Source organism: Vicugna pacos, chromosome 14 (genome assembly GCF_048564905.1).
Source record: "Vicugna pacos chromosome 14, VicPac4, whole genome shotgun sequence".
NCBI classification, from domain to species: Eukaryota; Metazoa; Chordata; class Mammalia; order Artiodactyla; family Camelidae; genus Vicugna; species Vicugna pacos.
The window spans coordinates 5,850,177-5,866,687 of NC_133000.1; the positions used below are offsets into that span (position 1 = coordinate 5,850,177).

General features: G+C 39.4%; 1 protein-coding gene across 25 annotated transcripts in view; it reads right to left on the reverse strand.

Moving 5' to 3' along the window:
* Positions 1-16,511, reverse strand: part of KATNAL1 (katanin catalytic subunit A1 like 1) — a 119,632-nt gene that overhangs the window by 63,752 nt on the left and 39,369 nt on the right. For all 25 annotated transcript variants that reach the window (XR_012079871.1, XR_012079885.1, XR_012079884.1 and 22 more), the window contains 3 exons: positions 12,423-12,581; positions 11,556-11,682; positions 9,188-9,322 (listed from right to left, as the gene is read on the reverse strand). Coding sequence is in view for 6 of the 25 variants with exons in the window: in XM_072976072.1 (XP_072832173.1) it covers positions 9,188-9,322; positions 11,556-11,682; positions 12,423-12,581 (421 nt within the window). In the remaining 19 variants the exon portion in view is untranslated. The remainder of the gene's footprint in view (positions 1-9,187; positions 9,323-11,555; positions 11,683-12,422; positions 12,582-16,511) is intronic.

The window sequence follows — 16,511 nt, forward strand, 5'->3', positions numbered from 1 at the left end:
TGGTGACCACCAGGGGGCAGGAAGGGAGCTCCTGGGGGCTGGTGTCCTCCACTTGTGGGCCTTGCTTACTCTGCCAATTACTGGATAAACTGAACATCTGAACAGGTTTGAAGTAAGACAAAGCAAAGCAACACAAAGAGCAGCGCCGGTGGGGAGAGAAGCAGCCGCAGGCACGACGGGGTGTGGCTAGAAAACCGTCACCCCTAGAATTCCTTCACCTGGGAGCTCCCCAACCTTGACGATCCAGGGCCAGAGGCCCACGCAGGGGTCCAACACAGGTGGTGTAGGCCAAAGAGGTCCGGGACTCAGGTGATCAGCAAGAAGGGTGTGGGAAGAAAGAGGCACGGGGGGAGGCTGCGGGTCCCCTGCTACCGGCTGCGCTCCTGGCGCCCCGGGGACCGGGAATTCTGCCCCGCTAGCCGCGGAGCGCTCCGCACGCAGTAGGTGGGTGCTGGCGAACCACGGCACTTTGCTCTGTCAGCCCCAGTGCTGGTGTACCCCTCTTTGTAAGGCAACATGTTCTCCTGTGGCCTGCCCAAAGGACTCAAAACATCAAGTTTAATGTAACGTGTTCTCCCCCAGCAACGAAGACCCAGACAGCCAACTTAAATGCACTCTGAAGAAGACACCTGTGCACAAGTGAGGGCCTGGCGGTACTGAAGGTGTGAAGGAAGCGTCCTCCTCTTCCCTAGTAACTGATTTGGGGAAAATTAACTTTTAATATTGGTTACATCAGTGTTTGCTGTAAGAATATAAGTAGGATTTATCATCTCTGTAACACTGAATTAATGATATTTAATAACCTCGTGAAAGGATTTAACAAGGGGTCAAAGTGTTAATAACAGTATAAAAAACTGCCAATGCTACATAACCAACTTAAAAGGCTTCTGAAATTTAAATAAACATTGTTACAAGGATCAGACACTTCTTGTAGTAACAGTTCTTCTTGAATACAGGAGGCAGTCTCGCACAGTAGATAACGAGTGTGCGCTCTGGGGTCAGACTGCCTGGGCTCAATGATCTGTCTGCTGCACTGGGCAGGATCCCTAACTGCTCAGTGCCTCAGTTTCCTCGTAAGTAAAGTAAAGGTAAGAAGAGACTCTACCTCACAAGACTGTTGTGAGGGTTAAATGAGTTAACACAGGCAAAGCCTGGCCCACAGTCAGCATTCATGTTCACTGCCTCCCCCCACCATCAGTCAATCAACAAAACAGGATTAGAGGGAGACCGAGAAAAGCCAGACCCCTTCTGTTAAGGGCCGTCTGGGAGAGAGATGACACAGAGGAAACACCCAGGGGAGGGAAGTCCACACAAGGGAGAGGCCAAGGCAAAGAAGACTTCATAGAATTGGTGTGCTTTCATGTCGACTTTGAAAAACCAAAAAAAAAATTAAATAGAAAGGAATAGAGAAAAAATATGGGAAATGAGAGCACCTTAAATTATGACACGGAAGTAGGAAGAAGCATGAGTGAAAAAAGTGTACGTAGAGAAGTACAACAGAACAGTAAGAAACGCAGTAGACACAACAGATGAGGTAGGGACTTACAGTAACAAAAAAATACTCTGACCCTGATGTGATCGGAAATACGAATCACTGAGTCTCAGAGGTGGTTTAGGCAAAGAGTGGTTAAAAGCAAAATATCATTCAAGGCAGGGGGCTGGAGAAGGAGTGCATTAGGCTGAGCGGGTGGTTGCTGCCGTAATGTAGATGCACCGAGGAACAGGCCTGGTGTGAGACCAAGCCCCACCTGTGCCTGGTGTCTGACTTCTTCCTTCTGGCGACCTCGGCAGATTGGATTCCCCAAGGTGGCGCAAGAACCTCTCTCACCGTACACACACTTCTACTCCCCACCCAGATACGGTCTACTTCCCCTCCTCTTGAAAATGCTTCAGTCCAGACAGCAGAGGTGACACTACACGACTTCCAAGGCTAGGTTACAAAAAGCAATGTACCTTCCACCAGAAAAGGTGGGCCCCCCTCCCCTGTATTAAAGTGACAACCTGAGACCACCGTGCCTGAGGAAGCCCAGGCCACAAGGAGTAACCATAAACAACACAGAGGAGCTCCAGAAAGACAGCCCCACCCGAGGCCCCAGGCCTCAGCCACCAGGCACTTGAGTGAAGACACTCCAGGTGACGCCAGGCTCCCCATGCGGAGTCACCCTCAGCCGCTGAGTCTCCCAGGTGTGATCCCAGGCATCATGGGACAGATAAAAACCATCCCTGTGGTGCCCTATCCGAATTCCTGACCCACAGAACCTGTGAGCAAAGTGAGACTGGAATAGTATGCCAAACAGGAAGAGGAGCTGATACGCTGACTTTTCTTGCCGTGAAATTCTAATTGCCTCTCAGTCTTAACGAAATCTGCATACTTCTTTATGTGAACTACATAATTTACAATATGCCTTTTTGGGTGGCTTTTCTTGTTTTATCTATTTCATTCTCATATTTCTTGCCTTTTCCAACTAAAAATCTCTTTTCACAGTTGCTTTTGTTCATAAAATGCCCTTCAATTTCTTTTACTTTAATATAATCTACTTTTCTTTCCATTTATTTTACCCTGGATTTCCAAATCGTTCAGGTCTCTCTTTCCAACTTTTCTTTACAGTCCTGTCTCTTCCAGACCCTTTTATCCCACCAAATACTCCAGCCATAATAGCTGTCTACTCATTTTCAAGCAACCATGCCTTTGTTTCTGTCTTTCCCTATGGAAATTCAGCAAAAATGCAACTTCCTCCATGAAGTCTCCCCTAAGCACCTCAGTGAGAGTTTCCTATTCCTCATTTTCCACCCCAAACGTACTATGGGGAACTCCAGTATCTCATGCTCCTCTGCTTCCCTGCAGTTAGGGGAGGTGTATGCCCCCTCGCAACCTCACAGCGGGTTCTCTAAGGACGGGGTCGTACACCTTTACATTCTCACAGAACCTACCAAACGTCTTTCAGAGAGCAAAGAGCTAAATTAATGCCTCTGAAATTAACACAGATGAAAGAAAAAGAGTGTTCTAATTATGATTATTCGTTTGGGAGCCCTCTAGGAGAAAGCGATTTCTCAACTCCTATGGTCATGAGGTACACAAGTTCAGACAAGTAATAAGCAAAGAGAAGCACCTAAAAGTCATTACCTATAATGGACAGAACTTTTTCATAAGAGAAAACAAGTTTAGAAGAAAGCCCATTAGTCAGCCAGGTCTATGTTCTTCTAAATTCCTACCTTTGTACTATGAAGTGTATTTTTCCCCCAACCTAACCTCTCCCCAGCAGTTTATAAAATTCCTGTCATCAATTATTTTTCTAATTATATTTTTTCTCCCTATCATAGTGAATTAAAGTTCAAAGTACAAATGCTTAAATGATGTCAGTTCAAGTATTAAAGCTTTTATTTTGCCCCAGTAGTATTAACTTTTTATTCATAATCACTGTACATGGTAGTAAAATTTTAAAATTTCATATAAATATACTAGATATTCTATACATATTTTGTTTAGAAAGCAAGGAAGGAGAGAAAAAGAGGGAAAGAGAAAGGGAAAATTTTATTAAATCAGAAGTGATAATAAACCATTCAAATTTCAAATCTTCATCTGACTAACTCAGTGGCTTAAAACAAAAATTTATTATCCTCACTGTTTTGTGCATCAGGAATTTGGGAGCACTTGGCTAGAAAATTCTCATTTGGGGTCTGTGATGGTTAATTTTGTGTCAGCACAGTTGGGTGATAGTGTCCAGATATTTGTTCAAACATTATTCTAGATGTTTTCATGAGGGTGTTTTTGGATGAGATGAATATTTAAATCACTGGACTCTGAATACAGTGGACTGTACCCCATAAGGTGGGTAGGCCTCAACCAATCAGTTGAAGGCCTGAACAGAACAAAAGTGGTCCCCAGAGCAAGAGGGAATTCCACCAGCAGATGGCCTTCAGATAAAAAGGCTTATGATCTAGCCCTGGAAGTCATGTGGCAACACTTCTGCCATGTTCTGCCATATTCTATTCCTCAGGAGCAAATCACTAAGTCCAATCCATTTTCAAGAGGAGGGGAATTAAGCTCCACTTTTTGGAGGGAAAAAAATCTCAAAGAATTAAAGGAAAAGATACACAAAATCAATGCACAGACAAGGAATCCCAGCAAAGCAATGGAAACTATTAAAACAAACAGAAATGCTAGATTTGCAAAATACATCTGAAATGAAAAATTCACTGGACAGGATTAAAATCAGATTGGCAGCAGCAGAAGAAACTGTCAGTGAACATGAAGATAAGTGAACAGAAATTACGAACCTGAAGAACAGAAAAAAAAAGACTGAAAAAATTTTAACAGAGTCCTAGTGACCTGTGCAATAATACTAAAAAGTCCAACACACATCATGCAGGATAAGTAAGGAAAAGCTCACAGAGGTACATTGTAGTCAAACTGCTGAAAAATAAAGATAAATAAAATATCTTAAAAACAACTGTAGAGAACAATCATTCAAGAAAAATGTTTTCTATATATAAACATGTATGACCACATGACCCAGTTATTTCACTTATAGGTATTTATCCAAGAGAAACGAAAACATATGTTCACTTAAAGAACTGAACATGAATGTTGATGGTGGCTTTATTTACAATGGTCCCAAACTAGAAACAATCTAAACGTCCCTAAATAAGAGAATGGATAAGTAATCTGTGGCATGACCATACAGTGGAATATTACTCACTGATAAAAAAGGTAACACTGATGATTCTCAAAATAATTATGCTAAGTGAAAAAAGCCAGTCACAAAATAATACATACTGTATGATCCTATTTATATGAAATTCAAAACAATCTACAGTGACAAAAATCAGATCAGTGGTTGCCTGAGGTGGGAGGTACTGAGGGGAGAGAAGAATGGACTGCAAAGGGGCACATGAAGTCCTTTCAGATGAAGGATGTTTCCTGCATCCTGACGGCGGTGTGGTTGCATGGGTATATACAATGTTGAATCCATCAAATTTTAAATGGATAAAGTTTATTATATATAAATTATTTCTCAATAAAGTTGAATTTAAAAAACAATAGCCAGAGGGAAAAGGATATATTACATACAAGATACATTACACACAGTGACATAAATGACAGCTGACCTCACATGAAAAACACAACAGACACCAAAAGATTATAGAATGATATCTTTATAAGCACTGAAAGAAAAACAAAACAAAACAAAAAACAAAAACCCTCTTCCAACTCAGAATTATTTGTCAAAAATATCCTTCAGAAATAAGAGTGAAATAAAGACATTTCAGAAAACAAAAACTGAATTTGATGTTTGCAGACCTTAACTAGAAGAAATACTAAATGAAGTTCTTCAGATAAATGAGAGATGAACCCACATGGAATCTTAAAAAAGGAAAGCAGAGCAGTGGATGGTAAACATGCAGGTAAAATAGAAGACTACATTTTTATGCTCCTCTTAATTTAAATTTACACTGACAATTTAAACCCCATTACACGTTGAGATTTATAACATATGCAGATGTAAAGTACATGACAAAACAGCACAAAGGCTGGGGGAGGCAAACAGTTCTTACATTTCACATGAAGTGGTACAACATCAGCTTTAAGGTGACTGTGATAAGTTACAGATGCATGTTGTAATCCCCAGAGTAACTGCCAAAAAATACAGTTAGTATACCTAAAAGCCAATAAGGGAATTAAAATGGATACTAAAAAATATTCAATTATCAAAAGAATTTAGGAAAGCAGGTACAGACTAACAAACAAACAAAAGGGACAAATAGCAAGGTGGCAGACTTTAACACGTATCAGTAATTACATTATAAGTGAATGGCCAAATATCCCAATTAAAAAGCAGAGGTAAACTGTATAAATAGTAAGACCTAATTATATACAGTCTACAAGAACTGCACTGAAACTGTAAAGACATGCAGGGTGAAAATTAAAGGGAGGAAGCAGACATATCATGCAAACAGTAGCAGCAAAAGAAAGATAGTGAGGCTTTATTAGTATCAAACATCAAGTTGAAGGATATAATCAGAGATAAGGAGAGGCACTTCATCAAGATAGGAGGACCAAGAAGATGTAACAATGATAACCGGTCATGTACCTAATGATAGAACTTCAAAACTCATGAAGCAAAAATTAACAGAATTAAAGCAAAAAAAAGACAAATTTACAATCACATTTGAAGAGTTTAACCACCCACTCAGAAACTGACAGAAAAACCAGAGCAAAAAATCAGTGAGAATTTAGAAGACTTAAACAATACTAATCACACCAACTGATCTGACATTTATGGAATATTATAATCAACAAGCAGTGAAAAATATTCTATCTAGCTGCAGCTGAAACAGTCATCAAGATGAACTATATGCTGAATCATAAAATCTCAATAAATTCAAAACTTGACATCTTACAGAGTAGTTCCTAACTGTAGTGGAATTGAATTAGAAATCAATAACAAAACACCTAGAAAATCCTCAAATATTTGCATACAAAGCCACATACTTCTAACTCAACAAAGAAAGAAAGAAAAAGCTAAAAAATATTTCTAATTGAATAGTGAAGAAAACATAACAAAATTTGTGGGATGAAGCCAAAGCAGGGCTTAAAGAGAAATGTACAGCTTTAAATGTTTGTATTTTAAAAAGAGAAAAGGTTTAAAATCAACAATCTAAGTTCCTAACTTCATAAAAAGAAGAGAAGATTAAACTCAAAGTATAAGAGAGAAATACAAAGAGAAAAAAAATCAATGAAACAGGAAACAGAGAGAACATTAACAAAGGAAGAAGTTGGTTCTCTGAAAAGATTAACAACATTGATAAATGTCTAGCAACGATGATCAAGAACAATAGAGAAAAAACACAAGTTACCAATTTTAGGAATGAAAACTGAGCCATTATTATAGATCATACAGACAAAAATGGAAAATAAAGTGTGTGGATTTGTACTATGTCAACTTCAGCGAAGGCAGAATTTCATTTCCTGGAATTCTCTTCGTTCTGGGTTAGTGTGGATCACAATGGTCATTGCGGGTGAGATTTGAAAGGCAGAAATGAGATCAACTCAGAAAGTTAGTTCAGGGCTTTAGGCACGTCTGTCATGCACACGGTCTGTCACTTGTCTGCCAGCTCGCCTGGTTAGTGAGGGGCAGCACCCGGGCCTCCAACTCTTTCTGGTTCCTGTTAGGTTTCCTCCTTCAGCTTTTCTGACTCCTAAGCCAACTATATATTTAGTACTGTTACAAACAATGCCAGCTTCTTCTAAAGGGCCCCCCAGTCATCAAACTTCTAAGTCTCAGAGGCAGCGAAAGCCCAACGTGAGTTCCAGCCTACCCTCATGAGTCCCTGCTCATCCCCACAGGTTCCAGTTTGTCCTCATTTCCACTACTTCATCTTCTCTTCCTGAATCCCCTCCTGGCTTCAGGCTCCGGAACCAGGCATGAAATCAGCAGCCTCACATAAACCATTTAGTTGGATTCCACATTTACATTAGGTCGAATCACAATAAACCTGACGACTTAGAGGAAGTGGACAAGTGATGCAGAAAAAAACAAGCTACCAAAGCTTACTCAGGGAAAAATGGATAACCCGACAGGATAGCCCTATGTCTATTTTTTTACATCAATGGAACAGAATAGAGAAATCATAAACAGACCCAAATATATACAGCAAAATAATTTTCAGTGAAGCTCCCAAGTAATTCAATGGAAAACTGAAACTCCTTTTAATGTGTGATGCTAGAACAACTCAATATACATATGAAAAAAACACTCAACCCCCAACGGACACATACACACAAAGTTAATTCATGATGGATCACAGATCTAACTATAGCTTCTAAAAGAAAATACAGGAGAAAACCTTTGACCTCTGTGGTAAGCAAAGATTTCTTAAGATAAAAAAACCACTGTCCATAAAAGAAAAACTTGACAAGAGGACTTGATCAAAATCAAAACTTCTGCTTATCAAAAGACACCATAAACAAAATTGAAAGGTAAACCACAAACAAAGAAAATATTCACAATTCATGTATCTGATAAAGACTACAGAGCATTAATTAACAACAAATAAACCAATTAAAGCTGAGCAAAAGATTTGTTGACACAGCACAAAAGATAGACCAATGACCAACAGGCACATGAAAAGGTGCTCCACGTGATTAGACAACAGAAAATGCAAACTAAAACCATAATGAGACAGCACTTCACACTTACTGGGAATGACTTAAAATTAAGATACTGACAGTACCAAATGTTGGCAAGGATGTGGAAGTACTGGACTTCTCATTCACTGATGGTGAGAATAGAAAACAGTACAATCACTTAGGAAGACAGTGTGAGCATTATTAAAGCTAAACACATACCCACCCTATGATCCACCTATTCTCTTATCCATGTCACCCAAAAGAACTGAAAACACTCATCCATAAAAAGATCTGGACAAAAGTTTAACTTTATTCATAATAGCCAGAAACTAGAAATAACTCAAATGTCCATCAAAAAGAGAATAAACAAATCATCATGTAATCATATCAGAAATAAACTACTGATACATGTACCCACATGGATGAATCTCAAAATCACTATGTAGTGTACGTATATCATGATTTTGTTTATATAAAGTTTAATAATAGGTAAATCTAATCTATGATGATAAAAATCAGGAAGGTGAATGCCTACTGGGGGTTTGAATTAACTAGGGGGCACAGAGAAACTTTCTGGGGCAATAGAAATGTCACATCTTGATTAAACAGGAGTATTCATTTGTCAAAACTCATCAGATTATACACTTAAGATTTGTACATTTGTACATAAGTAAATTTTATCTCAATATAAAAAGAAAAAACTCACTTATGAAAATTTTAACTTCAACAGAATGAGATTTTTTCAAAGCAGCATACTTTGAAGAAGATCAACAGAATTTGATTTTTAACCACTTAATTTTTAACGAAGACTCAAGTTTGAAAGTAAAAACTCAGATGCCCTACCAGCTTACTAACACGACTACTGCTCCAGTGCAAGAACCTCCCTGCAGTGGAAGGGACTTCAGCACGGCGCTGTGGCCTCCGTTTCCATAAACAACAAATCGGTTCTGTGTGCTATAAACTCATTTAAGCAGAATGGCAATGGAATAAAGACTTAGAGAAACGGAAAAGGGAGTAAAAGAAAGGCCAAAATACAGCAAAAAGGCGGCCCCGTACCTGTAGGGAGAGGTATGTATATCCTTTTCTCTAACCTCCTGCGCAAAGCTTCATCGATGTCCCACGGGAAGTTAGTAGCGGCCAGGACCATAACCATTTTGGAGGGATCGTCATTCTCTAAAGCTCCTCCGACTCCTAGACACAGTAAGGGGGGAAAGGGGCGTTTTTCTCACAGCCCTTCATCTTTCATTCAACTAACACGTCTAGACATCAGCCGCGGGCTGGGCGGCAGGCTCAGCGACGCGCGCGCGGCCCTCCCCACCCCCGCGTGGTGTCGGAACCACACACGCCGGCAGGCAACTGTAGCACAAGGAGGTGGGAGGATTCACGTAACCTACTGCAGAATTCTAGTCCAGTAAGAAAAAGCAATTTTTTTTCTGTAGGAAAATGAATATATATTTCCTTTGAAAAGAGGAGGCAAGGGAGATTATACTGTTTCACTCTGTTATGTTTTTAAATCACGAAGGTCCTCAAAAAGTTTTTTTTATTTTAGTTGTTACTCTAATTTATTTGATTTTCTCTAGAAGAAAGAATAGAACAGGGTTCACATTTACTTAATACACTAGAATGCAATCATAATTTTGAGAGACAGGTTATACTGCAATAATTTTGTCTCTTCAGACTTCTAAGTGACTCATAAAAAATAAACAAGAAATTTAAGAATGAACCTAAAAATCAGTCACTGTTGAAAATACCATTTCTTCTTATATCAAGACAAATATATGTACACAGAGCCTAGTTTTTCAGAATTACAAATTTTAGAAAAAACTTCAGGCTTATAGAATGGAAACTGGAAAATATATGGTAAAAAAAAAATTAAAAACTCATGAACTTTATTGATAAAGAGTTTCTAGCCTGGTATAAAAAAGTAGTAGACTTAAAGCAACCCAATTCAATAAGGTATTTTCTGAATAAAGTATTACTAAACTCCTATTTCAGTTATTATCATAAAGAATCAGGCTGTCCAGCTAATAATCAACAGTCACAAATAGCGGGCAATGAAATTCAGCTGATTTGTATTCAGCGGTATTTTTAATGTTTAATGTGTTTTCCTCTATATCCCTCCCCCAAAACGTAACATAGTCACTCCTTTCTCTCATAATTTAACAGAAATTAAAATGGTAAACTCACTGAGGGCAGGGACTCCTAGTACTACACTATTTTATGTATCTAAGAGTGCCTGGCACTGTACAAACACACACTGAAGTGTTCAGTAAGTATCCATGGTTGGTGAGTAACTATATCTGTTTTAAAACAACACACTCTGGGTATATCATTTTAACATATTTTATGGTTTCTCATAGTTTGCTTAAGCAGCCTCCTGCTCACCACACAACCACCAGAGTAATAGATCTGTAAAAAGTAGCTCTGGGCCCGTCACTCTCTCCCTCCAATGGCCCCCCAAAGTCTTCTCTCCTTTATCTGAAAGGAGACTACTTTGGAAGACTACTACCAATGCTTCAAAGCCCAACTCAGCTGTTCCCTTCTGTGACTCCTTCAGTCCAGGTGGTACCTCCCCCACTGTGTTTTCACTATACCTAGAGTTTATTTAGTTCTACCACAGAATGTTCAATGTATCAAAATTGTCTGTGAAACTGCTGTTTCCCAACTAGATGACTGGTGCTCAAACTTTTTGGTCCCAGGATCCTTTTTATACTCTTAAAGATGATTGGGTTTCCGAGAGCTTTTGTGTGCATAGAGTATATCAATATTTATTATTAAAAATTAAAACTGAGAATTTTTAAAAATATTAATTCATTTAAAGCAATAATAATAAATCTATTATTTATTAACATAATTAATACATTTTATGAAAAATAACTCTGATTTTCAAAACAAAAAAATTAGTACAAAGACTGGAAATTTTTTGCATTTTTGCAAATCTCTGCAGCATCGGGCTCAACAGGCAAGAGCTGGGTTCTCACAGCTGCTCCTGCTTTGCACCTATTGCAACAGCCCGCACTTCTCACGGCCTCTGAAAACCTCCACTGTGCACTTGTGGAGAGTGAGAGGAAAAGGTAAACAATGTCTTGATACTATTATGAAAACAGTTTGGTCCTCACATGCCTTTTAAAAGAGTCTTAAAGACCCCTGGGACCCTGGGCCGCATCTCTAGGAACTATGCTCTACCTAGTAAGCTCCTTGAAGGCCACAGCATTCCTTTCCTCTGTAACCTCAGAACCTGAAATGCACAAGTGTGCAAAAAGTACTCTCTGAATTCATGAACAAATGGGTGGACAAACAAATGATTATAAATAAATTCAGGCTGTCTTCTAGTCCATTCATTGAGAATTTCCAAAGTATGAATTTATACAAAATTCAAAACGGAACTGTAACAGTTTTGAGACAGTGATTAAATATCAATTACCGTCCATCTGAATGAGCAGTTCAGACTTGACTCTGCGACTTGCCTCGTGTTCATCAGAGGTTCCTCTTCGACTGCAGATAGAATCTATCTCATCAATGAAGATCGTGGTAGGGGCATAAAATCTAGCCTTTGTGAAAATATTTTTTAAAAATCATTTAATTACCTCATAAAATAATCTGAATTTTTTAAAACGCCATTTTCTCCTTATAACAATGGTTAAAAAAAAAGAAGAGCAGAAATTTCTCACTGCTTTAAGTAATGCCACCATTTGGTTATGGACAGAGGTTAAATCAATCAATCATGTCAGAAAAAGAACATTTCTAAAAATAAAGGTAAGTTATATGGTTGGTGAACTCAGGGGACCAATAATGTGGGGATTCATGGTACTACTCTTTCTACTTTTGTGTTTGAAAATTTCCATAATACAAAAGTGTCTAAGGATAAATTATCGGTCTATCCTCAAATACGCATTAAGTAACCATTGCAAACCCCTTACAAGAAAGGAACAAACTTTAATGATAGATCAATTTCTAATTGATTTTCAAAATATACATTAAAATACACTTCTACTCAACCAGCTCATCAGAGATCCAGAATCATCAGGCAAACCACACACTTTTTCCAAGTCTCTTCTACACTCTCTAGATGGGATGCCAAAGAGCTTTTACCTCAGAGAGGAAGGGACACGGAAGAGACACCAACTACACAAAATCCACCACCCCAAATCTCATTAGTGTGTCAAGAGCTGTTAAACTACAACTACACTTGCCTTTTTAGAAAAGATCCCTAAGTGAATGGATCTAGACGATAGGGATACAATTTGCCTGCCCAAACAGTACTCTGAAATTCGAAAATATCATCACTCACCATTTCAAACAAGAGACGGACTAACTTCTCAGATTCACCTCTATATTTAGACGTCAGGGTGGACGAGGAGACGTTGAAGAACGTTGTGCCACACTCGGTGGCGACGGCTTTAGCGAGCATGGTCTTACCAGTGCCTGGCGGCCCAACCATCAGCACACCCTGAAATTTCAAAAGATGAATTAAACGATTTATCAGATTTAAATACTTTCTTATAAAATATCATCAACTATTAACGTACATGAAACTTTTCCCATCAAAAGACAAGCTCATCTGTCATAGTAAAATCACAGTGCGTTTAGCACGATTACCATTTTATAGATAGAGAAAATGAAAATGAAGAGTGCATTCACGAGATGTCTCAAATCAGAGGCACTGAGAGATGGGCTAGCAAAGGGCCTAGACGACAAGGACTCTCCTGGCACACTCTGAAAGAACCTGCCGATTGTCCTGCACCTGGCAGAAGACAAACGTGCATGGTCTTGAGTCCCGCCTTAAGGGTGACTGCTCTGTTTAAGCAGTAAGGATCAAATGACATCTTCTACCACGGGTAACAGAGTTATACATATCTTGCCTCCCTGAGAGGCAAAACCTATCTTCCAAAACACACTTACAAGATACACTTTTAATCAGAACTAAAGATCCATTTATCAGTTACTAAGGTAGCTGAAATCTAGTGGCAATTCAAACAATCAAATTATCTAGCATTTTAAGCAGTTTAATGTGCTAGACAGTTAATAGTTTACATAAAATAGTGTTAGTAATGAAAGTCACTAAATATAATATAGACCAAAAGCTAAATTTTAGTTCCCTCTCACCTTTGAAAACAAATAAATAGAAAAGTATTCTATAAAAATAAATTAATGGTAAGTAAAAATTATCCAAGAACACCAATCCACTGGTCTTGGAGACTAGTGAATTTTTAAATACTTATTTTCTTCTAACACTTTTAATCAGAGTTCAGATATATAGTTAAACCTACATTTCTTTTGTATAATAGTTCATGATCTTAAGAATTCTGTGCCATTTGTTAATTTAATGGAATAAGCTTTGGGGGATTTAAACTTTGAAAACTATGTGCACATCAAAGTTTTATAACCTCTAAATTCAGAAACTGTCTAAACCCTTTTCTAGCTATGTAATTTTGATACCCAGGACAACCAGGGATTACTAGAGTTTGAACACTAGTTTCATTTAAAAATTTTTCTGATTTGCAAGAAGCCTTTAACTATGCATGAGACTGATACTTTGAAAACTGTAAAAACAACTAATGGTATAGGACACAGTTACAGAGAAGTTCCAATTTCTCTTTCTAATGTGGCCTCTCAATGACCTCTCAGTTCTTGTAATGTCATCAATGTGGCCACGTCCAGTAGGAGACAATTTCCAGCATTAGCATCTGTGCACAGATACAGCTCACAGATGCAGCGCAGCATTTATAAATTTCACCTCCTCACAACATGACCCTTCAGCCATCTCCTCTATTTACTGTGTCCTCTACTGGCTTTACTTATTTTAAAAATCAAATCCTTCACTTGACCCTACACATCCTCTATCTACTCTCCACCTTTCTTTCCCCTTCCTTTCCCAGCCAATCTTCCTAAAGAAGAGGTTTATGCTTACTATTTTTCCTTCACCAGCTTCAATCCAACTTCTGCCTCCACTACTTCACTAAAAACACCCAATTTACTAATCCATTGGTCACTTTTCAACTCACAGTTTCTTTCCTTCTCTCTGACCTTAGATGCTGCCAAAACCTAGGGGTCATTCCCTTCTTTCCCAAACCCTTCCCCCCAGGTTGGTTCTGAGACCTGCTCTTTCCTGACACTGCTACTCATGACCATCTTTAGTGCCCTTCAGGTCTCCCCCGCCCCCCTGCCCTTTAAATTCCCAAAGTAATTCTAAGTCTTTTGCAATTTAAAAAACCGTTTATAAAACTCCTTGAACAATTTCATTCACATCCATATTATCAACCACCACTAATCTCACCATTTTAATTTAACTTAAACTCTATCCTAAGCTCCAGACCTCTATTTCCAATTACCTGCCGAGTTTTTACCTAAATATATTTTGATTCTATTTAAACCTGCTCTTCTCCTCAATTTCCAATATCAGGTACCCTGTATAATGAAGAATTGGCTGGTTCTTTTCCTCAGTTCCTGGGAGGCAGGTTCTAAATGCTTGGAATTTCCCAAGCAATAGGAGTGTCTTTGTTTTTCACTTTGAGCCCTGAAATTTTATGCTAATGAAGTGACTGACTCATAGTGGGCCCCTGTATAGATTATGTTAATGAGATGACTCAGGATGGGGGCCGGCCCTGTCAGAAAAGCCAACCTTGTGATTAGAGGATTGGGGCTTTGAGTCATGTGATATCAAAAGGACCTCTGGGGAGAGAAGGGGAACCGAAGATTGAGACACATGGGTTGTGATATAATCAATCATTGCATATGAAACCCCCATAAAAACTCAATAAAAAGTCTGGACATTGAAGCTTGAGTGAGTGTCCCTGTTGGCAGCACTGTGTGCACTGTCACGCACCCATGCGCTGGGGGCGGGAAGCATTTTGGGTCCAAGGGAAGAGGACACCAGAAGCTGCGCTGTCAGCACCCTCCCAGGTCTTGCCCTGCGCACTTTTCCCTTTGGCTAGTTCTGATTCACCTCTTTTTGCTATGAGAAAACTGTAATCAGAAGTATAATGCTTTCCTGAGTTCTGACTCATTCTAGAGAATTACTGAACCTGAGGGCACAGTGAGAACCACAAATTCACAGCCAGCTGTCAGAGGTGAGGGTGACTCAGGGCCCCCAAATTTGTAGCCAGCATCTGAAGTGAGGGCAGCCTTGTGGAAAACTGCCCGCAATCTGTAAAGTTTGGCCCAATTTTGGGCAGCTGGCATTAGACTAATTGCATACTCCTTCAATTCAAGCCTGGAATCTGGGAGTCATACCACGGGTCCCTCTCCCAGACCCCAGAAACCATCAGTCATAGTGTTATCACTTACACATTATAAACATCTCTCACAAATCCACCCACTTCTACTGGCCAAATAACAAATGCCATTGTCCAGGTCCTTATCGTTTGGCTGGATGGCTGCAACAGCCTCCTGACCAGATTCCACACCTCCACCCTCTGGGCCCAGCCCCAGCCCTCCTCCACACGGCGGCCGCAGTGCGCTCCCTACCTCTGCAAACTGCCCTCCTGCTAAGGATTTATAGGGCTCATCTTGATAAGCAGGTTATACCTACCATTCCAGCTATTTTAAAACCCTCTGAATATCTATTTTATAAAGACCTTATTCTTTCTTTTAAACATTGTTTTTAAAGTTATAATAAAGAGGGAATATATGGTAATATGTTCCCCAAATTAGGTAAATCTTTAATGGTCTATACAAGGTTTTAAGTTGTGAGAAGCAATCAAAATGCCAAGGGTATCCCAAGCCTTTCGTGCAGGTGCAGTTTCTCCTCCCCTTTACCTTTAGGCATATCAAAAGGGGAAGAGGTACTGAGGCGAGAAAAAGACCTTCCTAGCTAATTCAGAAGGGCAAAGTAAGATCATGCTTGTATTTCACTCCACCAGTCAGAGTAAAGAAAGGCTCTGCCTATGGCAAAAAAACCTCCAGGCAGCAGCTGTTGGGATGGTTTTTTAATGTGCTAAAATGAAAACACTGGACTTGGGAGGAACTAGTCTGGGGCAGGCTTTACACTATAAATCACAGAGCAAGTTAGAAAGATACAAACATTCTGATTACATCTGAGAATTACGCCAAGCCTAGATGAAGTCATCAAAATAATTAACTTTGAGAAATATGCCAGCTTTTAAAAAGGTATTTATTTGATCACTTATTCTAACTATGTACTATTACTGTTTAATTTGCTTGCTAACTTTTTACTTACAAAAACAGACATCTAGAAATCTCTTACAGCTCATCTCTAGCTCAGTGCCCCTGAGGGTACAGCGTGGAAGAGGATCGGTTCAGCGCTCAGGCCCTCTCCGGCCGCACACAGAGGCTGCGCACGAGCGCGCACACCCAAGCCCCGGTAGGTGAGGTGTGTGTAAACCTCCCCAACCTCCACAACCTCTGTTCACAGACACAC